Below are 26,855 nucleotides of genomic sequence, written 5' to 3'. Positions count from 1 at the left end.
GGCAGGAGGGCCCCATGACGTGTCTCCCATTTTTAAAGGGAGACCCCACGAATATGTCGTCACTCACCCAGGGCAAAGCCAGTACACACAGGCTGGTAGTGGCGTATCCGCGTGCGGTATTGCCGCCTTGAACTGCGCTAGGATCGTCCTTGGAGTTCGCTCCACCGCGCTCAGAAGCCCGGTGATTATGCAGGAACTCTTAGAACGCCGCTTCATGGAGGTGAGGCAAAGCGCGCTGTGTTCTATTGCAAGCAGTAGCTGACGAATGATGCGTAGGATATCCTCAAGCCCTGCCTGACTTGGGAGAACAAGGCACATCTTGCGGTGGAAGACATCTACAAGATGCCCGTCTTCAAGCAGTCTTTGACGCAGCTCACTTCGCACTTCGGACAGTCGAACTACGGGTTCTTCAAGAAAATCATATCGTACGCTACTCCATCCCTGCCGCCTCGCCGCCTGTTACAACGCTGAATCGGGATTGCTGTCTACAGCGATATCGCGAACGTCACCAAGGAGCGGCGAGTCTCCGCCTGCGTGATCATCACTCGCCCGCCCGAGATCATCGTCTGCTTCAGCATCGCAGATGCTCCCGGCGGCACCGAGCTATTTGTCGTTTTCGACTCCCACCCGCGCCCCGAGAAGCACCCCGATGGCGCCGCTTTCATCCTCTTCAACGCGGTATGCACAACTGCACGCCATCTCGCCGAACTCCTCTACTTCGACGAGGACATCCTGCAGGAGCCAGACATGCACTGGCATGAGCAGCTCCTCGGGCAATGTTCCGGAGATGTCTTCGTCGCCGCCGAGGCGCCCCCGAACGGCGCCAAGTGGGCCGAGATCGCGCTCGAGGCGAGCCTGCAGGTGCTCAGACTGGAAGCACAGGTGCGTGAGCTTCAGGAGAAGACACAGATCCTGGAGGGTGAGAAGAAGCAGATCCGTGAGGAGCTCGTCGGGGTCGAGCACGAAATTATCCAGATGGACGACATGCTGCAAAAGGAAAAGGAGAAGAACGAGCGCCTCAAGCGGAAGCATGCTCCTCACCAGCCGCAGCGCAAGACTACAGCACCCGCGCCAACGCCTAGCCAGGCAGAAAGCCAGCACGGACAAAGCGGCTTTGGCTTCAGGAATTTTGCGTGGCGGCCGGCTCCTGGTCATGCATTTTCGGCAAATGGCGCGACCAGAGACGACACAACGGCGAAGGGCAAACTCCAGGGCGACAGCAGCACGGCCCGCAAGGGCAAGCCCAAAAGGCGCCATGGCGAGACGATGCGCGACCAGAAGAAGCCCGAGGACGAGGCCAAACGCTCGGCCGCCGAATCCGTCCCCGTCCCCAAAATCGACCCCATCGTAGTGCAGCTGCAGACCCAGGATGACGAGGAGAACCGCGATCTCGAGCGGCAGATGCGCAATCTACAGGCCAGCCAGCCCAAGTCTTTCGATTGTGGCCTTTGCTTGGAGCGGTTCCAGGAGGACTTCATTGCGCGTGTGGACCTGTGCGGCCATGTGTACTGCCGCCAGTGTCTTGCCGGGCAGGTGGCGTCCAAGATCGACGAACACCGGTATCCGATCCTGTGCCCCTTGTGCACCGCGGACAAGACGCGCATTGACGCGCCCAGAGGTGCGTGTGCCCTTGTGTGTTGCTTCTGGAATGTTATCTGACGTGGTTGCTGCCACAGAGATCGATGACTTGACCATCCAGCTGCTCGGGCTCACGGAGGAGCAGTACACAGTCTTCGAGGAGATGCAGATGAACAGGTTCTCCATCACGATCCTCTGCCGCAGGTGCGTCCGACTATGCGTGTTTTCAGGGGCTTGTTTGACCTTGTGCGACCGTAGGTGCAAGCAGACGCTGTTGGTGGACAAGACTGAGTACCGGGAGACCAAGATCGTCCGCTGTCCGCTGAAAGGTTGTGGCTACACATGGTGTAAGCTGTGCTTGCGGGAGGTCGACCCCATGATACAGAAGCACACCTGCGACGGGACGTATGTGTTCGACCGCTTCATAAGAAAGCGCTGCCCTAGTAAGCACCGGCGGCCACTGCCCCAACTCCCACGGACTGACCGCTCAACGTCTCAGCGTGCACAACCCCCTCCGAGAAGATCTCTGGGTGCAACCACATTACTGTGAGTCCCGCGGCAGCTACTTTGCTACTCTGCAGAAACGAGGCTGACGCGAGGGGGGCGTAGTGCGTGTCTCCGGGCTGCAACACGTCAGTGTTACTCAATTTTGATCGTCGAGACACTGCGACTGACATCTGTGCAGCCACTTCTGCTACCGTTGCGGAGCGCTCATCGTGCAGTCGGCCTTGCCCAGTGACATCGTCGCGGCGACAACTGCGCATTACACCAAGTGCACGATTTAGCATCGATAAAGAATTCTTCGTACGGTCGGGGCTGTGTCTTGTATTTCTGCTTCTCCTTGTAGAGTACGATCACTGGTGTTAGTGAAGTATCAGATCATGGATGCTACATTGTCACCGCGACGAAATGCGAAGGTTGCGCGTTGGTGTCACAGGTTGGTTCATTTCTAGCTGCGCATTGCGAGTCAGGTTCACGATTCTCACTGCAGCCTCGTCGCTCCTGCCGGAGCAATAGACCGGGAGCATTCCTCAAACTCCAGGGATGCCGGAGACGCTGGGACTTGCCTGCAGGTTACGAAGTTTGTGTAAGCGCTAAAAGCTCAAGGGAGCGACGCTGCTATGTAGGCTGCTTTATCCTGAATCAGCCGCCGAGTCTTTACTGCATACCACATCGTCGATAGGGGCCTAGTGGACCCACTTCCTGGTGGCGGACTTCGACTAAACCCATAGTTAGCTGTCAAAAAGCGTTCGTACCCACGTGAGCGCTGTCGCACGATTCTAGCGATGGGTGATACCCAGTGAGAATCGACAGGATCCAGCCGGATCTGCTCGCATCCAAATCGATCCAAAAAGGACTCCTGCGAGGGATCCCTCCAGATAGTAGTAGATCGGAAAACCGTACAAGGGATCCTTTTCTTCAGGTCTGTGAGGATCTCAAAAGATCCAATGGCATCCTGTGCAGTCTGGTATAATAGGTTCGATTTGGATCGTTGTAGATCCTAGCTACGTAGGAATACAAATATTTTAACCCGGACGCCTCCGGTCCTCCTCCCGAAACTGTCCGCCTGTAATGCGCGCGCCCACTCGCGCTGCCCCGTCGCCTGCGTGCTCGCGCCGCCCCACGTACCTCCCACCGCGAGACCGCGCGCCCGCGCGCCCGCGCGCCGATCACCGTACGCGCACCTGTACTCACCGGTTCTTCCACGCGCCCGTCCCGACCCCATCTCCCTATCCTCGCGGTCGCCCACCCATCTCGCCCAACGCCGCCCCACGTCGTCCGTCTCTAACGCCTCCGCTTGCCAAGGCATGGTGGGGAGGAGACGGGGATCGTCTCAGTCCATGCCCCGGTCGATGCCGTCTTTGGTGTAGGCCTAGGGGAGGATACTAGTCAGTACACGGTCCAATGTATACTCGGAGGGGCACATACCTTGCACACAGCCTGCGAGCGTTTGACATACCATTTGTTGAAGTCCTGCTTCGTGCAGGTAGGGTTTTGTTTTGCCCAGACGAGGGCGCAAGCTTCCCTACACAAGGTTATGAGCAAATGGGTGCGTGGCAACTCGAGCAGGCTTACTTGGGCTTCAGCTTGACGCCGTCCTGGGGCACAGGGGGCCAAACTGCAACCTGTTTCCCTTTAGGACGGGATTCCGGCTTGACGGGGACCAATGTAGACGGGGTCGTCGTGGCGGGCGCGGCGCCCTTCTTTTGGGTGGTTGTAGAGATGGTTGCGGCGGAGGGCGCGGCGCCGCTCGCGGTCACGGTCGCATGAGCCCGTCCGGCGGTGGTGCGCGCGGCGGAGGGCACGGCGGTGGAGGGCGCGGCAGTGGAGGGCGCGGCGGTGGAGGGCGCGGTGGTGTTGTCGGACGCCGTGGTCGTGGCAGTCGAAGCGGTAGTCGTGGCAGTCGAGGCGGTCGGGCTTGTCATCGTCGCAGACGGGGGTCCCGCGGTGGCTGTGGCCTCTTCCGCTGCGGGGTCCTCGCTATTTCCCCACATGTCGGCGCTGTCGCCACATTGATGTTAGCTAGCGCGGACCGGTATATAGTTGTAACTCACAAAGGATCCGGCACACATAGCGGCTCCTCCTGCCGTGTGCGCGAAGTGGTGTTAGTAGGGTGGCAGAGTGAGTATACGTGGCAGGGCGCACCTCGGCGGGCGTATTAACATGGGAGGGTGGGGGCAGAGACGCAGGAGATGGGCGTGCAGGGGAGGGTCGAGAGCTCGTTGCGGTGGGCGTGGGTGATTGGTACGCGTTCGGCACAGGCGTGCGACCATCAGTGGGCTTTGCGTGCGCAATAGAAGCGGTTTTCTGGGCCGACAGCCGGAGTTTTTTGGAAGATGGTCCCGCCTCGGCCAAGGCATGCAGGGGCTCGTCGGCCGGACGCTTGCCATGGAGTGATTGTGGGATCTCCGAGGCCTCGCGGGACAAAGTGTACATGGGCTGTTTGAAGAACTCCCCTACGAGGTTTGCGCCCGGCATGTCCTCATCATCCTCTTCGTCGCTGCTGGACTGGACATCTTCATCATCGCTGCTGTCAGTCGGCTTCTGGATAGCTCCATCTGGCGGGAAGTGCCACTGTCAGCAGCGTGCCTGGAACATGGCTCTACCGTGGCGCTGGTCCATACCTCTGGTTCCCTCACAGTTCTCCTTCCCCTGGCGTTTCTTCTTGTGCTTATTCTTACGCTGCTTCTTCTTCTGATCGCGCTTAGCGGCTTTGCGCTTCTCTCGGTTCGCGAGGTACTGTATGTGTTTCTTTCTCCATTGAGAGTAATTGTCTAAGGCGATCTGGTCGGCCCACCACCCGGCCTCACAGTACTGTAAGACCGGGTGTCGCGCGTTCATTAACGCATGGTAGCGTTCCTGTACCCACGGGTTGGCGTCCCGACTCCAGCTCTTCGGCGCCATCTTGACAGACCAGAGGTACACACAGAATTCATAAAACGTCTTGCGCATGCCAGTGGCCTCGAATCCGTTGGCGATAACGCCCTCCTGGTTGCTAACGTAGCCCATGCTGACGTTAATGCCCTGCGCGGCGCGTGTGGGTCCTCGCTGGATGGCGACCCCGGGCTTCTGGACACGCTTGTTGGCGCGTTTCCAGTCATGCTTGTACCAATAGGGAACCTGCGCAAATATTAGATCGTGAGATCGTTTTATATATCAATCAAACCTTTGGGTAGTCTCGGCGAAGTTTGGGCGGGATTGGGGGTGCCAGGCCCGGCGGCCCCGGGCCAAATGATGGGGGTCCGAGGCCGTGGGCTGGGGTAGAAGCACATGCACCTGTAAGACGAATGCGTGAGCCATATCAGTGGTACGGTGCATTCGGATGATCGACTCGCCTGGAATGGGGAGCGGCGTGCAGTACGCGTACGGCGTCGGGGTGCTGGGCATAGTCGGGGCCTGCGATCTGCGATGCACGAAGGATGTGCGTTAATGGAGATAGCACAAAATAGTGCGCATATACCCACTGGATTTGCGACCTGCATATAGTAAGTATTTGGACACGAGCGTCACAACCGCACTCACTCAATTTGGGCAGCGTATCGTAGAGCGTTGTCGCGCTGTTGAAGAAGGTCGGCAGTTGTGCTGGGCCTCGGAGTCCTGGGGGTCGCGATTGGCAGATGAAATGCCGGAGGTGTGGTACTGGGCGCGTACTCGGTGTGATGAAAGATCGTATGTGCCGGATGGGTGAATGAGGCACTGCGGCTTATATTGCGAGCCTCATTGTGTTCAAATGACCTTGGGATATCTTCACCGGGGTCATTCGCAAATTGACGGCTCCCTGTGAATTGCATCGGAGAGCCGAGCGAGGCATGGGAGTTAGAATCTCCATCATGCGCAAGTGCCTCATGTGGGAGAGAAAAAATATCACTCGGGAGTGAGGGTATCAGAGCCATTGGGGTATCTGGTTTTTACGGGGAGGCGGGAGAGAGGGGAGAGGGAAGAGGGGAGAGGGAAAGAGACGAGGACAGGTCTGCGGAGGTCCGCTCGAGTGAAGCGCGTCCTGCGCGACGTAATCACGTGATGAGAACGAGGGTGAAGACACGCGTCCCAAAGCGGACGCGCCCAAGGCCTCTGCCACTTACGTTCACACCACGACCACTCTTCTCGCTATGTTCACAAACAAACCCGCTGCAAGAACGCAGGAGAAGGAGACACAGGCGGAGGAGATACAAACTATGTGAGTTTCTCACGGGTTTTGATACAGGTGAAAAGACTAACAAGCGCAGGCCTCTCGACGACGAGTTCCTCCACCTCGACTTCCTCAAACTTGCGCATACAATCGCTACGAATGGCGATAGGCCTCGCGATGCGCACACAGCGGACCTGGTCACCTCTCTCCTAGCCGTCTCACGCCTCTCAGCTCGCATCGCCTGTGAACTCACTTGGGACCAAATCAGCGCGGACAACAAGGGGATTCTCATTGCGCGCCGCGACATGGCCCGCATCATCCGGGACTACGACCTTCAGATGGAGCGCACCATCGCAGGCGGCGAAGCTCAGCACCTCCATGTGCACGGTCCTATGCCAGCTCCGGCTCCGCTGAACATGTCCCAGCTAATCGACAACGGGAGCTCCTCTGTGGAAACTGTAGCTCACTGGACTGCAGAGCCTATGACTAAGCTACTGAAGGACACCCTCTTTGAACGTCTCAAGGTCCCGCTCTTCACACTGCTCAAGGAGTCCCTGCACGAACCGCTGCTCAAATCACTCGCCGGCGACTTGTACTCTGATCTGCTGGCCCAACTGCGAGCTCCACTTCAGCAAGATCTGGCTGAGCCTCTGATAGCCGGTGTCGCTCCCGGTGTGGTCGCAAAGGCGAAGGCCCAGCTGGACGAACTCATGAGGGACTACAAGACGGAGGTAGCCCACGAGGCCGATGCGCTCGAAAAGCGCGAACTCATCCTGAAGACGCGCGAGATCGCGTTCGCGCGCGAGTGCGCTGCAGCGCGTGATCACACTGTCGACACCGACTTCGACTGCGACGACGCCCGTGTCCGCGACCGTGCCCTCGAGCGCGATGTGGGTAACACGTTCTACAGCGAGCTCGCCCTCGACATAGTCCGCGACCGTGATGCGAACCGCGCGCTGAACCGGAACCGCCTCCCCGGCAACACGGAGCAGGTACGGGGTGTGGGCTACGCGCGCAACATGGGCTATGGACGCGAGGTGGACGTCGGCGTAAACGACCAGAAGATTGCCCGCGACCATGATGCACGCGAGCGCACCAAGGAACGTACGAAGCGCACACGCACGAACTAACCCGCGCGCGAGGCCGCGGACGGACGATGGGAACCCATGAAGTACACGCATAGGAGCGGAAACCTGCGAGTGGCATGTGACTGAGCGTGGATGGGTGGAGGATCGGGCACCTGGTTATGGAAGCAAAAGCAATGTACAATAGCGCGACGCGAATGAAGTTACTACTCGTACAAATACGAAAGGTGTGCATACATCAAGAACAGACATCACCAGAGGGGGCGCGCGGGGAGACCTGCATGTCCTACTAGTCATCATCGTCATCTTCGTCGTCATCCTCCTCGACACCGCCAAGTACTGCAACCTCCAGCCCGGGCTTCTCTACGACAAAATAGCGATCAGCGTACAGTGTACCCGTGGGGTCCCGTGCGCGCTCGTCCGCGGTCGTGGGCAACGGAACCATGCCGATGGCAGACACAATCTCCTTGACGTTGATGATCCTGCGAGAGAGGTCGCCACGGTGGAGGCATGCGAGCAAGACGCCGAAGGTCTCGCGCAATATGGTGGGGTCGGGTGAGGAGAATTCGGACACCATGGCGAAGGTGTGGACTTCATCATGTATGTCGTACTGGAAGTAATATATCACCTCTACGAATCGAGTGTTCGTGAGCTGTAAGATTGTTGCGCATTTTCGAGATTAGTCGTGACCGGTGTTAGAGCAATAAGGATGACATACCTTCACCATGCGGGCGCGTCGCGGGTACAGGCCGCGCTCCTCGCGGGGGACCTCGAGCCAAGCACTGCGAGCGATCTGCCCGTTCGGAAGTCTAAGGCGAGCCCAACGCTGCACTGAGGGTCTCCAGCGCTGGTCGATGACTACATCATGCTGGGCGAGGAGCTCGAGGATGGCGTCCTGCTCGAGCTGTTGTGTGAGGTTGGAGGGGCTGCGCTCCTGGCGACGCAGGAGGCGAAATCCGTCACCGAGGTCGATGGAGCCGCGAGGCGGGAGGTCGGCAGGTGCGAGCGTAGGGTACAATGACATGAGGGCATTCACCTGGCAACGCGCAAGAGCACGCTCGGAGACGTTCGCGTACGGAGTGACGTGCTGTTTCATCTCGCGCGTAATGTTCCCTATATAAGTCTCCATCGCCCATTGGCTGTAGAGACTGCCGGGCCCAGCGCGATATGCCTCGGGTGCCATGTGAGTTGAGGCGTGGAGGCTCGGCCGAGCAAAGTGCATCCTGTCGGCGCGGCGTTGGCAAAAGAGAGTCTCGAACTCCTCGGCATGCTCGACGAGTCGCTGGCGTGCGAGGCGGAGTTGGTCGACGGAGATGACGTACTGGAGGAGAATGCGGATGGCAAAGACGAGCTTGCAGAAGAGGAAATAGTATTGAGCTTCGAGAAGATGACGGAGAAAGCCAGGGAGGTAACCCCAGGTGTAGAGCGAGAACTCCCAGGCCTTGTAGCCACTGTTGATCTTCTCGGCGATGTTGCGTGGCGGTCGACCGAAGGACGCCGGCAGGTAGCGCGTCGAGTCGGCGACGAGCTTCCCGTGCTCGCGCCACACGTCCTTGTCACGCAGGCATGCGAAGTCCCAGAAGTCCCTGTCGTCAGTCCCGTCGCATTGGATCGTGCCACGCAGGAGATTGATGTAGAGGTCGGTCAGGTTGAGAGTTACGAGGTGCATGAGGTCGGCAGGAAAGCATAGTGGGACGGGTAGGATGCGGAGGAGGCCGTTGAATATGGAGGGTTTACCGATGCCAGTTTTGAGCCGATTGCGGACGTACGCTGCTTCTGAGCGCGAGTCGATCACGACGGCAAGAGCCTCATTGTACCGTTGCACCGTCGTACGGGAGGATGGCGGCGGTGCCCGAAGGCTGTGATCAGGATGGTCAGAGCCAGGGACGTTGTAGTCGTGGGGTTTCTGAGTTACCGGGTAGTATGTAGAGCCAGACGCCTTGAAGCGGCTGGGCATGCCGCAGTACAGGCGGCAACCATGGGCACCCTGGTGGCCGACGAGACCGTTGAGGTACGTCATGCCGGGGCCGTCGGCGGTCGCAAACAGGAGGTACGGGTGTGACTTGAAAGTGCGACCAGTGTCAGCGTCCCAAATCTGCAGCCCGTCGCGCTGGAGAGCGGCGACATGGAAGAGGCCTGGGAATAGAAACGAGTCCACATTCTTCGGCTTGCGTGGGCCCGGGATGACGCCGCCTGGGAGTATATAGCGCTTCTTGTATCGCGTGCCCGGTGGTAGGTCGTAGAGGACCCAGATATAGAACCAGGTGTCGCTGCGCTTCATGGCGTAGAGCTGCGCGCCGTCGATCGAGAACATCAGGACGGTGTCGTCGTCCTTGATGCGACCTTGCGCGACCTCGTTCAGGTAGTCCGTGCCCCAGTACACGTCGTCAAGGACCTTCGCACTCGCGGGGTCCGCGCGCAGCTGGTCGCGGATCGCGGTGGTGCGGGTCGCGCGGTGGCGCATCAGCCGTGCGTTCTCGGGGGAGGCCCACATTGCCTGTATCTGGGGCCCCAGCGGGAATGTGTGGAAGCGACGGCGTGGGACCTTCTTGCCGTGCGCGAGATGCCACGGGTCGTAGCGTGCCTCACCACAAAGGTGACAGGTGTCGTAGTCGGCGAAGGGACCGGTGAAGGCCAGGCACGAGTTGACACACATGTCCGTGAGGATGGCATGGACGCCCGAGACATCGCCGACGAGTTTCTTGACCTGGTCGTAGGTGGGGATCTCGTCGGCCGAGTACGTCGAGTGGAGTTCCATGAACGCGTCCCGATTGTCGCTATAGTTGGCTTCTGAGGAATCGCCTCGCGCGATAAACATGCGCAGACCAGCGCGCTCATACGGGGAGATGTTCGTGACGGCCTGACGCGGTGTGGTCATGCGGGCAAGCGTCTCGCTGTCCAGGCCAGAGGACGCAAGGTCGGCCTGGCGAAGCGCCTGGATGAACGCTTGCGCCTCGCGCGACTCGCGGCGGTGGACCTCCTGTGGAACATCGGGCTCCTCGAGATACCCCTGCTCGGGCTCGACCGCCGCGGGTTCGCCTGGCTCCAGTGCGACGGGCTCCGCGGGTGACCGGGAACCTTCCGGCTGGGGCAAAGGTTCGGGTGAGAGACGAGGGGAGTGGACTGGTGGGTGAGGTGGATCGACATCGCCGTCGTCCCCCATGGGTTCGTCATCTTCATCGTCAGATGATTCATCGACGTCCGGAGGTGTGCCAGCGCGTGCACCCGGCGGTAGACCCTGTATGAAATATTAAGCAGGTGCATTATCGAACATCAAAATGCGTACCTGGGGCACGCCGCCTGCTGGGCCAGCCTGTGCAAGGTCGTACGCGGCCATGAATCCAGCAACGCCGTGGCGATAGGGAGCGTGACGGCGATACTTCCAGTCGGGGATTTGGCGCCAGACGCTGTCGCAGCGCTTCCAGCAGTTGCACCATGCGTGTCCGGGCTGCAGTGGGTCGTCCGGTGGTGGGTTGGCCTCCATAGCAGGACGTAGCAGGGCGTCGAAGCGAGTCAGAGGAGATGGGGAGTGTTGGGTATACGGCAAGCGGCATAAACACTATATACATTGGTGCTATCAAAGTTTACAAGGTCCGAGCAAGTCCTATTCACAGCATCTGCAGCCGGTGGAAAAAAACCGAGCAAAGAGGAATCCTAGAGGGGGCCGAAGTGACAGGAAGTGAAAGCGAGAGAAGGAATGTCCGAAATGCGAGCTCGAGTGACAAACTCGCGATCTCGCCTGACAAACCGCGCTCGATTTAGCGCCTGCGGTTACCTTATTAGGCATTCGATTCACCAGGACGCATTTAGATCTCTCTTATTCCGGATAGATCTTTTTGGTTCGGATTGGATCATGTCGATTCTCACTGGGGGTGATACGTGACTGACAGCAGTTTGTGTAGATTCAGCGGTCAGTGTGGTTCTGTTGCCAGTGGCGGCGTGTTTCCGCAGCGGAAGGGCCACTATGCGTCGGCGTCACCCCAAGTGCGCTGCGGTAATGAGCTCCGGACAACGAGGCGCGGCAAACCAACCCTGTACTCACGAGTACTAGCTCGGCACTCTAGATTCGCCGCACACCAGTCCTTCCGAGAAGATACGTCACCGGCGCAGATGAAACCTTCATTTCTGGGAAGCATAGAATCGAGCCGCGAGGATACAGCATGAAGCAGCTCGCTCGCACTTCGCACCGGAAAGGCGAGGTTACCACCCTGTAGGCTAAAACTCCTCCCGTTCGCCACCCGGACGATAGCCTCCTGTCTCTTGTACGCCGACCACTGTGGTGCTGCCGTTCCTGGTCCTCTCCCGACATATCTACCTCTTTGTGATGGATTTTGCTTCTCGCATTTGGAAAGCCGAAAATTACGCCAGGGGCACCACTGGCAGGCCCTTGAGCGTCTCTCGACGGTCCGACCTGGAACACATTGTCAACAGTCAAGTGGAGAAGATACAGGAGTGGAAGAAAAAGGACCGGGCGTCGCAGGATATAATCAAAGGCTTACAAGAGGACCTACAGGCTTCCCAAGCCGCTTGCCAGGCTAGCGAGGGGCGATGCCGCGAGCTGGAAGACTACAGCCAGCGGCTTAAGAGGCACGCCGACCAACTGGAGTGTAACGCGAAGGCTACGGAAGAGGAGAAGGCCGAGCTGGAACGGGCCCTCGCAGGCTTACAAGAGGACCTACAGGCTTCCCAAGCCGCTTGCCAGGCTAGCGAGGGGCGATGCCGCGAGCTGGAAGACTACAGCCAGCGGCTTAAGACGCATGCCGACCAACTGGAGCGTAACGCGAAGGCTACGGAAGAGGAGAAGGCCGAGCTGGAACGGGCCCTCGCGCAGGCACGGGTGGAACGAACGGACCAAACGACACCGTTGGACGGGCGGACGGCGGGGCTCAAGGGGGCGCAGGCGTACCTCAACGAGGTCGACGCCGTCACGGACAGTGAGGTGCTTGCCCTCGTGCAGCGCATCAACGCCCAGATCTTCCAGACGGCTGCAAATATCTCCGACGACTTTCAGGCCTCCTATGGCACGCAGAAGTGCGGCGCCATGGTCGCAGACGCCGTCGTGCGCTTGGAGAAGTCGGACGTGGTCGGCGTGGAGCTCCCCCTGGCCCTGTGCACGAGCAACCACAGCGCGGACCCCATCCTGGTGCAGATCGCACTGCAGGCTGCACTCGCGACGTCGGCCTTCCACGCAGCGTCCCTGTGGTCCACCTCTTTTGGGAAGCAGACGGCGTTTCTCCGCTCCATATACGCGGAGATGCGCAAGCACGGTGCGTCCGCTGGCACGAACATGTGCATGCACTGACTCGGATGCCACTGCCCCAACAGAGCATCCGTCCGTCTTCCAGCAATGGAGGACGACGACCCTCACCTACGCGCGCGCTATCATACCCGAGAAGACGCAAGGCGCATCCGCGCACGCTTCGAAGATGACCGACTATGTCAGCGACGTGTTCCTCGCTTGCGGCCTGGACGGATCCCCAGAGCACGTCCGCGACCTCGTCAAGCAGCGCTACGGCAAGCGGCTGAAGCAGCTCGCCTCGCATGCCCTCGACGTCCGCCGCATCGCGGGCGAACAAATGTTGTCGCGCGATCTCCAGGTATTCGTCGTCCGGCCGCGTGCGCCGTTTGATCCCACGTTGATGGAGGACGAGTGGGCGGACACGAAGAAGCGAGCAGGCCCGGCAGATTCTTCCGCTGGCGACGTCCTGTGTACGACGTACTTGGGCCTTGTCCAGCAGGAGCGTAGGACGGATGCGGATAAGGACACCCAGGACGCCGAGCCGATGCCGAAGGTGGTGATGCTCAAGCCCAAGGTCGTACTGCATAGCACCGTGCACGAGTTGCTGCCAGAGCCGGCGGCGGAGACCGGGATCGAGGAACTTGAAGGTACGTTTTAGGCTTGAAAGGGTTTCATATGACTGACGACGGAGCATCCGTAGGAGATTCCACAAGGTCGAATGCCATTCGATTCTTACTTCGAGGCGCGAACCGCAGGCTGACTAGTATTGCCCTCCCATCGCACAGGCACGCCCAGGATGCAGCAGACTGATACACACGCCGGAGGACAGGGTGAGAGTATGCACAAGAGGGATACTATAGCCTCCCATCCACCGGACACGATCCCTCAGAATGTTTTCACTAAGGCGATGGCATCATACGACCTACCTGCCCTCGATGCAGGGCGGCGTTTGTTCCACTACTAGGTTCACCACCCTCGTGATACACCATTAGCATATACGGATAGTATCGCGCGTCGTAGAAGCGAGACCGCCAACGGTGAGCATGATGTACTGCCATAGCACTTGAGATGTACCAGAGCAGTAGCGCGAGAGGGGGAGGCCGGAGGGGGACAAGCACTAGAAGTCATCGACATTAAGAACAAAGACAAGCCGAATAGACGCCGTAGAAGAGCATGCGCGAGAGTGGTTCGTGCACGAGAGGTGCGAGAGCAGAGCTGCATTGTGCGCGCGCGAGGGGAGAATAAGAACCGAGTGCTAGAACGAGTTAGCACGCAAGAGACACGTAGCTCAGAGCATACATATCCAAGGGCGGAAATATGACGGTCATTTTGCACATTTATTCAGATTAGCACGCACATGTTAACTTCCATTTCGCACACCACTTTACAGGCTTATTCTATGCATTAGCATCACTATTGGGACTATATTCACCACAAGTTTATAGGATTACAATTCACGCGCCACCTTAGAACGAGCGCTCCGCCATAAGCGGTCGCGCGCACCACTGCACCGTCGAGCGCGCGACCATACCATGCCGCACGCGCCACTAACCGCAGGCCGCACGCCATCGTCACCAGTTGCGCGCCACCAATAGTAGACCGCGCGCGACACTGTAAGGGAAACGGTAGGGCACACGGCTTCCATAGGACCCAGCTTCTTAGTAGTCATTTGATTGGAGTCCCCTTAATTATACTAGCGCTGCTTATTCTCATGTTTGTATGTACAAAGCGACCTTGCTGCTAGAGGTCTTGAGCCTGGGAAACCTTTTTTGAAAGAAGACGAGCAGCACAGCGGAAGCCTACTGCAGCATTGAAATATTTTCCCCATTCCCTAAGTGCTCCGCCGCGGCCTTCACCGCGACCTTCTCTATGGCATCCGTAGTGGTCATCTGCATATGAACTCTGTGTTAGATGAGGATTGAGAAACCATACTACATAGAGAGATCTAGCAGGACGTGTACCAAGCAGGGCGACGAGCATGGGAATGCATGCAGAGCATCATGGAGGGTCGGACACAGAAGACGATACACATGCGGATACAAAGTCAGGGCGACGCAATATTTGAACTGTTGCTCTTCTGCGGAGGATCCGAGCGACTGCACTTTCTCGAATTAGTATGCAAGACCAATCCAGAACGTCCGCTGCCCGCTACGAGTCTGGCTCAGTCAGTACATATTATTGGGCTCAGAAAGGCGGATTGTCACGATGGACGTACGTGCAGCGGCGAGAGTTAGCGGAGTCTGCAAACACTGCGCGGAGCTTGGCAAGGACGTGAAGATCTAGGCAGACGGATGTAGATTTGTATGACCGCGCATGGAAACCGGAGGATCAAGGACTAACCTGGCAGCCTGAGTACGGGCCTCGCATTGGGGGGCAAAGACTCGACGATGGCTCTCAGGCTCATCAACGGTCAGGGTCCTGTTGCTCACAAGCCATACATTGAAGCGACCAGTGCCAGTGCGGAGGCTGAGGACGGGCACATAGCAGCTAAGGAAGCCGAAGCTTGAGGGGAGTCGGAACCACCGGTGAAGGACGTGGTAGCCAAGGCCTACTAAGACATAGTACTACTACTGGCAGGGCCACCTGCTGAATGGTTTGCGGTGCTACCTCTGTCGACAGAAGTATGAGCAATGATAGATGACATATGGCGGCGGGAGAGAGCGGCAGAAGGCTGGAATCGCTGCGGGGAGACCACTAGGAGTGGAGATACTATTGCAACTCGGCGACATGGGCTATCAACTCGGGTTCCCCACACTGTCGCTATCACAACATCTCTTGATGTCCCTCTTTGCCTCGAGGCCAACCAATTGAAGACGATGGCAGCACGGGGCTCGTGCCGAGAGACTCTGTACCTAAGGAGTTAAGGAAATCAGCGAACAAAGGACATCATACACTGTGAGTACTAAACGTTGACATCCTATAGCATGATATGTACGATTTTGACTATTACTTGAACTCGTCACCTGAGGGGAAAATAGCCTAAGTCATACATGATCGTGTCCCAGTTCTTAACCCTATACTGATATGTATTTGGCCGCACCGAGGATATGTTGGTCTAGCTACGAACATTATTCCTGACTTGTAATGCGGCTACAACTCGAGAATTTCAAGTTAGTATTATCATGTGCCCTACCGTTTCCCTTACAGTGTCGCGCGCGGTCTACTATTGGTGGCGCGCAACTGGTGACGATGGCGTGCGGCCTGCGGTTAGTGGCGCGTGCGGCATGGTATGGTCGCGCGCTCGACGGTGCAGTGGTGCGCGCGACCGCTTATGGCGGAGCGCTCGTTCTAAGGTGGCGCGTGAATTGTAATCCTATAAACTTGTGGTGAATATAGTCCCAATAGTGATGCTAATGCATAGAATAAGCCTGTAAAGTGGTGTGCGAAATGGAAGTTAACATGTGCGTGCTAATCTGAATAAATGTGCAAAATGACCGTCATACGGAAAGGTGTCCATATATGCGCATATATGCGGGTCCAAAAAGTGTCGCACTGGAACTTACATGCAAGAACCCACCTTTAATCATCTTGAAAATCACCCCTACCATATACGAGTACCAGAGAAGGGGGGGGGCGAAGGCAAGACAGGCACTGACCTTGCCAGGTGGAAATGACCTTGCAAAGAGGAACTTGAGGGGGCAGATGGTGGTTCGAGGAAGAGCGACGACAAGAGGGGTGCAGGGAGGCGACGGCCTTATATATGAAGCGGGCAGCTACGTAGGATGTGGGGCTTCAGAGGAGGGGGACGATCGAGGGAGGCTCCAAGTCAACGCGACGCGACGCGCCGTTCTAGTTTCAGTCACGTGAACCGCGTTTTGGACGGTGGCGCGCAGGCCCAAACTTGCCGTCTTTCAGTAAGATGTACCGTTTCGCTACGTATAGCGAGCGCTATGCTCATAGTACTTATTAGCAGCGCACGAACAGGCTCGTTCGCTTATAACGGTACTAGTGAGGCTCCATCAAATGCATGTCTCGTGCGGCCTATGATAGACTCGAGAGTTGGTGGCGCGCGATCATCGCCGCGGGCGCTACACATAGCGATGTAGAATACTACAGTCCCTTGCGTTTTCATCCACAAATCCTGATCGCCTCCGTAGCGTGACCGCGGTGCTCGTCTCGCGCTTCCTCATCGATCTGCAATCCGCTAGCCGCAAAACCCTACGACTCGACTCGCAAGACTCGATGTACATGGACAGCACCGCCCTCGGCATCGGCACTCTCAGCTTCGCGCGGGGAGTCGGGTCGCTCGGGGAGTCGCTCGATCCGGCCTCTCCGTCGACCTCGAGCTTATACGACGCGGGCGATGATGATGGACCCTCTAGCACGGAAGTAGATGCCGGGGAAGACGCGCGGTGTGGTCCCCCATCGGAGAAATCGGACGCGGATGCCGCTGGTAGCATCGCGGGTGCTGTGCTTGCCTGCGAAGTACGGACTGTATGAATGACACTATCCCCGTTTGACATATCTTTCCCTCAGGCAACTGGTCTGTGCCCGCTGGCAGACAAGCACGCGTCTGGTGTCACCGAGCACAGCTCGAAGGCCATGCGGAGTGATGTCCTCCACAAACGCATCAAATTCTGACGTTCAAATAGGAGGCTGGCTGCCAAAACGTCTTCATAGACGTATTGAGTAAGCGCTACTGCACAAATGTAGCAAATGCCAACCCGATGAGCGCTGTGATGCTATCAGCGCTGGGGTAGGTTCAGGAGATTGCTGCACTCTGTCGCAGCGCGGTAGTAGTACTGATGACGGATCGTTGACGTGGCGCAGATGCAGACCAGTTCACAAGCGGCGGTGTATGCACTCGTGAACGTATATCAGCTCATACCTGGAGAGCCCATGCAACGACGACAGTTTTCCGCTTCCTTTCTTTCCTGCGTAACTTGGCTGCTGTGACTCGTCAAGACGCTGCTCTGTTCTGAGCCATACAGTTGCAAAGAAGTGAGCATTTCCCACCCGTCTCTCTGTGCATGTTCCGTCACTCACCCGATCCTAGCATCACCAAGCATGCCACGATTCCTGGATACACGGACAGGCCAGTTCGTATGGCGGGACGATCCAACCAACGTCGTGTACGCCATCCTTTCCCACACGTGGCGGTCCGCAGCAGAAGGCGGCGAACAGTCCTACGACGATCTCCGCATACTCCAGGCTGAAGTCGAAGTTACGAAGGCATTCCCGAGCCCACTTTCCCCTGAGCCCGATGGCGGTCAGGTAGGCTCGGATCCGCTCAACTCCACCATATTCTCCCACCCGGCACTGTCGGACAAAACCCAGGGCATCTGTCGAATCGCGCGGGAGGCCGGATACCGTCTGGTCTGGAACGACGCCTGCTGCATCGACAAGTCGAGCAGCGCCGAGCTCACCGAGGCGATCAACTCCATGTTCCAATGGTACCGGCTCGCGGATGTGTGCTACGTCTACCTCGCGGACCTCCCAGATACGAACGCCTCCGGGGTCGCTTTCGAGCAAAGCAAGTGGCATCGGCGCGGGTGGACGCTGCAGGAACTCATCGCGCCGAAGCGGGTCGTATTTCTCAACCAGGCTTGGTGCGCCATTGGCACAAAGTTCGCACTGGCGCCGGTCCTCGAGAATATCACTGATATCGACTTCGACGTCCTCACCGGCCGCGCCGCCCTCGACTCCGTCAGCGTGGCTCGGAGAATGTCTTGGGCCGCTCGACGGGAGACCACGCGCGTCGAGGACAGAGCGTACTCGCTGATGGGGATCTTCGGTGTCCACATGCCCACGATCTACGGCGAGGGGAGCAACGCGTTCCTCCGTCTCCAGGAGGAAATCATCAAACTCATCCCCGACCAAAGCATCTTTGCCTGGGGCCGTGCTTGCGTTTTGACGTCGTTGCACACCAAAGACGATCGGATGCCAGGGGAAACAGACAGCTACGGCCTCCTTGCAGACTCACCATCTGCCTTCTCGGGATCTAGCGACATCTACACTTTGTCCCCGGAGGATTTTGCGTCGCGTATTAGGCGAACGAAGAAAGACGTCCCATCCCTCCACAGCGTCTTCACTCCTCAGGGCGTCCGAATAGAGCTCCCATGTATCGACCTCGCACAGGTCCCGGAGCTTCGCCACACATTCGTGGTTCCCCGGCACGTGTGCGTCGCTGAGGCGATGTGCGATGACTGCTTGCAGCTTGGGCAAGCACATGTGCTTGCTCTGCTCCAGTGCGAAGACCAAGGTGGTGCCTTGATAGCGCTCCCTCTATGCGAACCTCCTTCGGGACTCGGGAACCGTCATGGCTTGTTGGTGGTCACACACATCAACTGCGCTAGACTCCTGCACCAGCCGGTTCGCACCATCCGCCTCACCAGATACGCGTTACTGGAGCTTCTCAGGCACCTTCCTCTGGGACCGAACCCGATGAGCCTCTCAATCCTTCGACACTACTCGGGTTCCATGGTCCCCAATCTGTCCCGAGATTACTCATTCGAAACCAGAGGCCCATCCTCTATTGACCACGAATTCTGGCAATCCGTAGATCAACGAGGCGACAGCGTTTTTCGGATTGCCCCCCGCTGTGACCAAGAGCTAGGGATGCTCGGTTTCGAGCTCTCCCTGCTGCGGTGCCAGCGCCTCATCGGCGAGGTCGTTCTGTCGACCACCCTCACTGAATTCCTTCGACCTGATCCTCGTGACGGACCTTCGAAAAGGATACCGCGGGGGATCACTGAGTTGAAGATCACCCTCACCCAGAACGGCGACGGTTATGGCGACGACGTGCCAGTGGGCGCGACAGTCGTCCGCTTCTCCATCACCAACCAGCGATGCATCATATTCCCGGACACGGGCAGACCTTCCTCGTTGTATATTGACCTCTCTCCACGCCCCACATCCTCCCACTCTACCACATACGAAATGCCCGTTCTCGTCCACAACGATTACACCAGCACATCGGTCTCGGAAGTCTCTTGCGGGCTCTTGTTCGCCGCCCGTGCACTGGCCAGCACTGTTTTTGTCGTCTACTGGGGCGCCGACGACCCTGGGGAGCAGAATATGCTCGACCGCCGATTTCTGCGGCTCGCCCTGGAGCGCTCGGTGGGGGCGACCGGTGCCAACGACTTTTGCGATCTGTGGGTCGCAGTCGAGATCTCGGATGAATACTGGCACTGGAATAACGGACTCGATGACGACGGCGTCAACAAGCCTGTATCTGCAGGTAATCATGCTATTCCATTTCTACTTCAAAGCACGACCATAGGCTGACTAATACTGCCCTTCCATTCCACCAGGTACGCAAAAGATGCAGCAGGCTAGCACGCAAGCGGGGGAACAGGCTGGTCATATGCGTAAGAGGGAGGCCATAGTCTCCCAACCACCTGACGCGATCCCCCAGAACGTATTCACTAAAGCGATGGCATCGTACGGACCACCCGCCCTCGATGTATGGCGGCGTTTGTCCCGCCAGGTTCTACCACCCTCGTGATATACAATCAACAAACAGACACCGATATACTCACGTGTGATCTCGCGCCGCGTCGGGCTTGGTACTTGTAGTGCTGGTATGGCTTGATACATTCAGGTTCCCCGAGACTGGTAGCTTGGACTACAGTATTTGAGCGCCAGATGGAAAATGACCACCAGATGGAAAATTGGTGCGCGTTCGGCTCAGACCCACGCACTTCACTGCGCGTCGTTATGAACGGATACTACTGCACGCACCCTAGTATCGATGCGCTGTTGGGACGACCTCGTTAATGGAGACGTACTGAGGGAAGTCCTTTCATATGATCCCCCTCCGTATCTTGGAGACACCTTTTCCTCCCAACAAATTTATGAAATTCTGTCCAGTACATATGATACCTGCTATGCTCCCCCTCGGTTTCGTCGAGGGTACTCTACTGAGTTGTGGCAGTGCACCATCATTTGGTGCCATAACGCTACCGATGTGCGACGCGCGCAAAAGGCTTTCCACCTGGCGCTCAAATACTGTACTTCCAGACGCGTCCGCTAGTTTGTAATTACATCTCAGTGGGGCACCCCGGCAGGTCGAGGTGACCTCCTCGGAGTCCGCACCTTATCGTCTCGGACGCTCGTCTCTTTGCAATATTGACGAACAGGGCCAGAAGGGGCATAAACACATGCCCCGAACCATTCAACCCACCCTCACACGCATGGTATAGTAGCGAGAGCACACAGAACGAGTTAGCGAGAGCACACAGAACGAGTTAGCGAGAGCACACAGAACGAGTTGTATATCAGGAGGATTTTGTCACAGATGGTGATACACGTCTATAGATCGATCTCGAGTCGCGGGCAAGCCGCACGCTGCACGGCGAAGAACGGGAGCGGAAGGAGCGCCACGACGTAACACGGACGGAGCCAGACCAAATACCCAAAGTTCGCGGGGTTGCCCAGGAGCGCGGGACCGCGCGCACACTCCCGCGCACGCGCGGCCGAGAAGAGGGTGGAGAAGCGGAAGGTGTACAGAGCGGAAAATGCAGGAGACAATAGTGAGTGGAGGGGACAGAGATGGGGGAACAAAAGGAGGCGGTCGGGGGACCGCCAGTTGCAGACGGGGGCGCAGCGGATGTGTACGGGGTTGTATATACGATGCGCATGGGTAGAAGCGACGACAGGGAACGTACGGCGGGCGACAAAGGAGGGACAGCAGTCGGCGGGGTATGCTCGGAACGCACTGGGGATGGCGGGTACGGGCGCTGGAACAGAATGCAACGCAGAAAACAGACAGGCAGACGAAGTGGTACACTGAGCAGAACAGTCCAAGAAAACACGAGGCGGCGGACGAGCAGCGAAACATCGAAATCCATCATCCTACACACGCACGCGCCCGGGTCGCGGGCGCGCGGGCCGTTTTTACGCACAGTCGCAGCGTATTCCTCCTCCTCCACATAGCACGCGCAGCATCAACTCGACGGCTGCTTCGTCATCGACGGGATCGACAGCATCGGCAGCTGGCTCCGCGAGAGCGAGCCGATGTTGGGCACCTCCTCGCGCCGTCCAGTGCTCATGCTGCCCAATCCCAGGTTCGAGCCGCCGGGGTTCCCAAGACCGCGGGGCGCGAGGCCGCTGCCGCTTCGTGGTCGAGTCTGCGGCCAGTTGGTCAGGCCGTACCCGAGCGGCGCGCTATCGCTGCGGGCACGGCTGCCCTTCTTGAGGGACGACGAGTTCGGCGCCGAGCCGTCGGCTGATCCGGGGACCGAGAACGAGGTGGACGAGCCCGGGCCAGTACGCTGCCGCTTCGCACCGATGCGGTCCTCAAACTCCATGGGCCCCGGTGACGGGGGAAGTGGCGTCGTCAGCGGGTTCTCATACCTAGCGTTGCTCACGCTATGCATACCGTGGTGCTGCTGGTGATGATGCGCGTGCTGATGGGCATGGTGCGCGTGGTGGGAGTGGTGTTGCATGTTGTCGTACGACGGGATATGCTGGTAAGAGTGCTGCCTCGAGAGCGAGTGCGGGGTGTGCGTATGGGACGGAAACTCGGCAGTCGTGGGGCTGGAGCCTGGGCTCAGCGAATGCAACGAGTGGAGACCGCTGTTGGGAAGGGATGACAGCGACGGGAAGTGGGAGGCCTGCGGTGCCGAACTGGTTGGAGACGTCACGTAGATGTTCGGGCTGTCGGACTCTAAGACGTCGGTGGGGAAGGCGACAGGCACTACACGTGCTGTAAGTCGAACGTTGCAGAACGCCACGGTAGAACAGATGACGCACCGCTACCTGGGAAGCTCTTGGCCATGATGTCGTACATGACCTTCGTAACGCCCGCCAGCCGCTCGACCTTTATGCGCTCCTGCTGGAACGCAGCCATAAGCCGCCGGTTATCGTCACGCATCTGGGAGAGCTGGGCGGCGACTTCTCCTGGCAGTTCGACACGGTGCTTGAGGGACGGATCGGGCTCAAGCGCCTTCCGCTTGATCTCCTCGAGCAGATCGGGGCGTCCGCGCAAGAACTTGTGGTGGGAGAACTCCCAGGTCTGTACGTCGGCGGATGTGCGCTGTGCTCGCGGCGTCTACAACGAACCGTTGGTTCTCTGGGGTTATAATGCTTGATGCGAGGACTTACGCGGTTGATCTTGTGGAAGCCGTACATGTTAAGCTGCCGGACAAAGCTAGAGAACTAGAAGGGCGGTGAGTCCTGGGAGTAGTGATATGGCTGGGATGACCTACGTTGTTGTGCTTGAAGTGGGACCCGAGGATCGTACGGCTGAACTCGCCGACGTTCGACACAACGAAGCTAGCAGGGCATTACAGGTGGGAACGCGCCGTGGACACAGAGGGACGAGAAAGTACCTTGTCCCGTGCTCCGTCCACGTGATGAACTGGGAGGATTTTGGGTCGTTGATCATCCTGGGGAAGTGGGTCAGCCAACATGTCGGGAGAAGTACAATCCGGGTCACATTTCAAGGAGATCAGACTACCGTCGAAAGATGGTTATATGACACGAAAACGGGCCATGACCTCATCGGCGGAGACACAGTGAAGCATAAAATCGGTCGAATACTGTTCGCACCCCGAAAGCGGACAAGCAAGCGGGCGAACAGCATAACAAACCAAATCTCAACGATATTCAACCCCTACTAGCAGTAGAGCGCCAACGGAGCAGCAATGACTCCATCGCTAGAGGCTCTACTAAGCATAAAACTCGGTCGGCGCGCCTTGGTCGGCCGCGCTTCTATCCCCGCACGGCTGCAAACGCGAGAATGGTCGAAGCACGAACACCGCCTCCGGCGAATACACTTCAGTCCAGAAGAGAGCACTGCCTGCCACTGCCAAGACGTCATGATCCGCCGATAGCTCTGAACACCAGCCTTCGCGCGGGAGCACGGGGGATGTACAGAGGTGGCAGACCCGCTCCCGCGCGCAGCCATGAAGCTGCGAGCTAGATAGTACAAACCACCACGAGTACTCGGGCTGTCAGGCGCACGGTTTGGCTACGTCGCAGTGCATTGCACATCGCGGCTGCAAACGGCAAAAGGTCTAAGCACCAACACCGCCCGGCGCGAATACGCTTGGGTGAGGCATAACGCCGCCTGTCGTCACGAAAGAAGTCATGTCATCCCGATAGCCCTGGATGTCAGTTTTCCAGCGCAACCCAAGGCACATCCGCAGCGGGCGCGAAGCTCAGTGGTAACATCCAGAGACAACCCCGCTACCAGGGCGCAGCGATGAAACCGCAGGCGCAGACCGCGCGTATTCGCGCTGTTAGGCACGCGCGTTGGTTGCGTCGCCCGCATTGCGCACCACGCCCGCAGCATAGCAGGAGCATGTGCGCCTGCCGCGTAATTAAGCGCCGGTACCTCCCCGCGGGGCGCGCCCGTGTCCGCTCCTCGAGTCACTGCCAACGCGGCGAGAACACGGCGCGCGCGCGCCATAAAGAGTATCGCGCGTCGAAGCCCTCGCAGATCTGTGGCGCCACGAAAAATTCAGTTGGAGCAGAATAGACTCACTGGTACAGCTTGGTGACAAAGTTGTTGGTCCCCAGCGGCTTGTTGAGCACGCCAAGCGAGGGGGCCGCGCCGCCAGAATGGAGCGCGCTGCCGCCGGTCGGGACCTGACCCTCCATAGGTTTCATCTGGTCGTCCTCGCCGCCACTGTTGCTCCCGTCGATCGGACTGCCTTCCGTGTCCATGGCGCCGTATGTCATGTCTACCTCGTCGTACATCGCGCTGTTGGGACCCTCGCCTAAGTCATACGCGGTCTCCTCTACGGAGGTCGCGAGTGGCGCCAATGTGGTGTAAGAGCGCTTGCGCGGAACCGACTTTTCGGAAGAGGATGAAGAGCGCGAGCTGGTCAGTCGCTTCGAGCCGTAGCTGTCGTAGTGCCCGTCATCATAGCGCACGCCGTGATCGGGCGGCGCGAACTGGAACTGCTGCTGGATGTGCGGGTGGTGAGCGTGATGGGGGTGGTGGCCGACAAGTCCGCCGGAGGGGCTAATGGGCGTGATCGGTGAAACGTGCGAGCTCGCGTGCGTCGACGGGTGGGGTGAAGGGTTGATGGGAGACAGGTTGGTGGGGGAAGTGACGGTGAGGGAAGACAGGTTAAGGGAGAGGGCGGTCTTGTCACCCTGTCTATCGTTGAGCGAGTCGGACATGGAGGAGTGGGTGGACGACTGAGAGTGCTGGAAGTACGACGGGTAGGGCTGCTCGCTCAGCGAGGAGGAGGGCGAGGACGGGGAGGGGAATGCCGACTGGTTCTGGGGCGGGGGGAGGAGGTGGGACGGCGACTGCTGAGACCATTGCTGGCTCTGCTGCGACTGACTCTGCGGCTGGGAGTAGGGGCCGTCTTGGGAGGACATGCTGGGCTGGTAGTGGGAGGCGGCGCTGTCCATGAGAATAAGAGGGCGCAATCGGGCGATCAGCATGCAGCCGCAGGCCAGGCGGCAGGTGGGGGCAGGGAGTGGCAGGAAGGGGCGCGCCGGGGGGTCAGAGAGTGCGCGTGGATGACATGCGCCGTCGACAGCGTCGGGGCGTCGCGCACGGTGTGTAGAGGGGCGAAGACAACGAGCGGGGGCGAGCGGGGGATGGAGGAGGAAGAGGAAGAGGGACGGAGAGAAGAGAAGAGAGCGCGTCCGCTCGCGATTGGAATAAATCTAGATTTGAGGGTTTCGTGCAGCCATCACTAGTTGCCAATCTAGTCGGTTTCTTAAAATCCAATAACCCGGTAAGTAACGTTTGCGTCAGTCGCCTGTTCGCGATCTCCTCTGCCGCCGGATGTCGAGCACAGGTGATCGTTTGTCGGCGGCAGAAAACATACGCTCCTCGGTCCTCTCCCCTCTCCCCCCCTCCGTCTTCCCCCCTGCCTCCTCGCCCGTCCGATATCGCGCAGAGGCCGACGAGTTCGGTTCTAGCACGGCCTTCGCTGTCAGCTGGACGTACTCGGAAGGCAGCGCGCCGTTCTCACACTGGCAAATACGACACTTCCCGCTCGGTCCTCCAATCATCCTCCCCTGATCCAGCGCGCGCGTTCCGCTACGTACGAACCCGCCCCCTTTCCCTCGCCTCCTCCGCCGGCAAGTGCCCTGCCCCTCCGGCCGGCGTTGTGCTGCTCTCCCACCCCCACCCTCCTCGGCCCCAGCGGCGGATGGCCATCAACGTAATCTCCGGCTTTCTTCAATCAACTGATCCATCCACGCCTCCCGCTCGTGCTCGCTCGCCCGGACTCTCGCCGACCACCTGCACACCTCGCCAAGTGTCCCTCAAATCACCCCCTGATAAATTTCCCCTCCCCGCCCGCATCATCTCTGATCTCGCCGTGTCCGGGCGGACTCGCGGAGTCCAGCGGACTCCTCGCAGTCATCCGCTCGCCCGGCGTCGCGCGCCCTCCAGCGTCTCGCCCCCTCCAGCGTCTCGCCCGACTTGCCACCCGACCTGGCGTGAACATTTCTCCGACACGTCCGCCCTTCTTTACCTCCACGATCATCATGATCTCGCTCAACTGTCGGGCTGACCCCACCAGGAACATACCACACGCAAGCAAATTTGGCTCCCGAGCATGGCACGACCTCTCATTGCATCCACAGCTACGAGTCTGTGCGCTCCTCCAACCGGCATAAGTGCACTATGTGTCCGTCTGCGGCCACACCCGGACTTCGACGACGCGCGCTCGCAGCCCGGGCAACTATCCTGCTATTACATCTGTAGCTTTCGACGTCCGGCCAGTTATCGCGAGCGTCCCAGCCTGTCACTCAATCCCGCACCCTTCGCTGTCCGGCGAGGACGCGGCCGGCGCAAATGAAGAATCCGTTGCGCGTACCGGACGCTGGTGAGTACCCTCCTCGGGCAGGTGACCACTATCGTCCGTCGGGCGGGCCCAGCTGCGCAGCCTGCATCCCAATACAGGGCGCGCTCGATGCCGCGAGTCACCGGGTGCAGTCACCTCCGATGGCACTCGCATCTGGCGTGTGCGACGCTGTACTCGTACGCAGGCGCGCAGACGTACAATGCATCCACTCATCCCCTGTCCTCCAAGTTCACGTCCCTTCTCTCTGGACCCTGATCCGCCCCCAGGCGGCAGACAGCCTAGGTATCTTGGTCTTCCCTGCACGGTCCCCCGGCCGGCGTAAACCCGAGCCCATCGCCTCCGACCTCGCCCCCGGGCCCGGCCTGCTCGCATCCGTCCTGCTGATCCTCACGCCGTATGTACTTAGGCTCCAGCGCGCAGGACCACCCCACCAGCGCTGCGCCCTCGGCTACACGGATCCCATCATCGTGCAACACGTACTCAATGCAAAGTTTACTTGATGCAGGGCGAGCCGGAGCTTGAGTGAGAGCTGGGCGTGTTTGCAGCAGCCCGCCTCAGACCTGAGCACGCACATCCCCCTCCGGGTACAGTTCGCAGCG

At 58.9% G+C, this 26,855-nt stretch overlaps 6 protein-coding genes across 6 annotated transcripts; 5 read left to right on the top strand and 1 right to left on the bottom strand.

The window, feature by feature from the left end:
* Positions 1-315: 315 nt before the first annotated feature.
* On the top strand, positions 316-2,363 carry TRAVEDRAFT_122957 (uncharacterized protein; the record flags this gene model as incomplete). The annotated part of the gene is made up of 7 exons (XM_008040323.1): positions 316-425; positions 492-1,632; positions 1,718-1,782; positions 1,837-2,021; positions 2,078-2,124; positions 2,188-2,210; positions 2,264-2,363. Coding segments are annotated over 7 exons (1,671 nt in total), but the record flags the coding sequence as incomplete, so codon positions are not given.
* A 3,825-nt stretch (positions 2,364-6,188) lies between these two features.
* TRAVEDRAFT_47301 (uncharacterized protein) lies at positions 6,189-7,338 on the top strand (the record flags this gene model as incomplete). The annotated part of the gene is made up of 2 exons (XM_008040095.1): positions 6,189-6,256; positions 6,306-7,338. 2 exons carry the CDS (start codon positions 6,189-6,191, stop codon positions 7,336-7,338), a joined length of 1,101 nt encoding a protein of 366 aa, XP_008038286.1.
* A 4,279-nt stretch (positions 7,339-11,617) lies between these two features.
* Positions 11,618-17,113, top strand: TRAVEDRAFT_47299 (uncharacterized protein; the record flags this gene model as incomplete). Its single annotated transcript, XM_008040094.1, has 5 exons — positions 11,618-12,560; positions 12,619-13,179; positions 15,900-15,933; positions 16,630-16,957; positions 17,009-17,113. The coding sequence occupies 5 exons, from the start codon at positions 11,618-11,620 to the stop codon at positions 17,111-17,113; spliced, it is 1,971 nt and encodes a 656-aa protein (XP_008038285.1).
* A 426-nt stretch (positions 17,114-17,539) lies between these two features.
* TRAVEDRAFT_124208 (uncharacterized protein) lies at positions 17,540-18,331 on the top strand (the record flags this gene model as incomplete). The annotated part of the gene is made up of 1 exon (XM_008040322.1): positions 17,540-18,331. A coding segment is annotated over one exon (792 nt), but the record flags the coding sequence as incomplete, so codon positions are not given.
* A 1,080-nt stretch (positions 18,332-19,411) lies between these two features.
* On the top strand, positions 19,412-19,979 carry TRAVEDRAFT_20238 (uncharacterized protein; the record flags this gene model as incomplete). The annotated part of the gene is made up of 2 exons (XM_008039884.1): positions 19,412-19,712; positions 19,786-19,979. 2 exons carry the CDS (start codon positions 19,412-19,414, stop codon positions 19,977-19,979), a joined length of 495 nt encoding a protein of 164 aa, XP_008038075.1.
* Positions 19,980-20,758: 779 nt separating this feature from the next.
* TRAVEDRAFT_28883 (uncharacterized protein) lies at positions 20,759-25,025 on the bottom strand. Its single transcript, XM_008039967.1, has 6 exons — positions 23,964-25,025; positions 22,807-22,863; positions 22,684-22,750; positions 22,580-22,633; positions 22,229-22,526; positions 20,759-22,172 (listed from the first exon to the last, which is right to left on the bottom strand). The coding sequence occupies exons 1-6, from the start codon at positions 24,605-24,607 to the stop codon at positions 21,421-21,423; spliced, it is 1,872 nt and encodes a 623-aa protein (XP_008038158.1). The 5' UTR covers positions 24,608-25,025; the 3' UTR covers positions 20,759-21,420.
* Between the last annotated feature and the right edge of the window lie 1,830 nt (positions 25,026-26,855).

This window comes from Trametes versicolor (genome assembly GCF_000271585.1).
Source record: "Trametes versicolor FP-101664 SS1 unplaced genomic scaffold TRAVEscaffold_6, whole genome shotgun sequence".
NCBI classification, from domain to species: Eukaryota; Fungi; Basidiomycota; class Agaricomycetes; order Polyporales; family Polyporaceae; genus Trametes; species Trametes versicolor.
This window is presented reverse-complemented; position numbering and strand designations above follow the sequence as displayed.

What these genes read in the sequence shown, in the direction of transcription:
- TRAVEDRAFT_28883 (XM_008039967.1), bottom strand. Translation starts at nt 24,607, where the DNA reads ATGTCCGACTCGCTCAACGATAGACAGGGTGACAAGACCGCCCTCTCC. An exon ending in TGGACGGAGCACGGGACAAG is followed by an intron (nt 22,751 to 22,806) that starts GTACTTTCTCGT and finishes ATGCCCTGCTAG; the next exon opens with CTTCGTTGTGTCGAACGTCG. An exon ending in GCTTCCACAAGATCAACCGC is followed by an intron (nt 22,527 to 22,579) that starts GTAAGTCCTCGC and finishes GGTTCGTTGTAG; the next exon opens with ACGCCGCGAGCACAGCGCAC.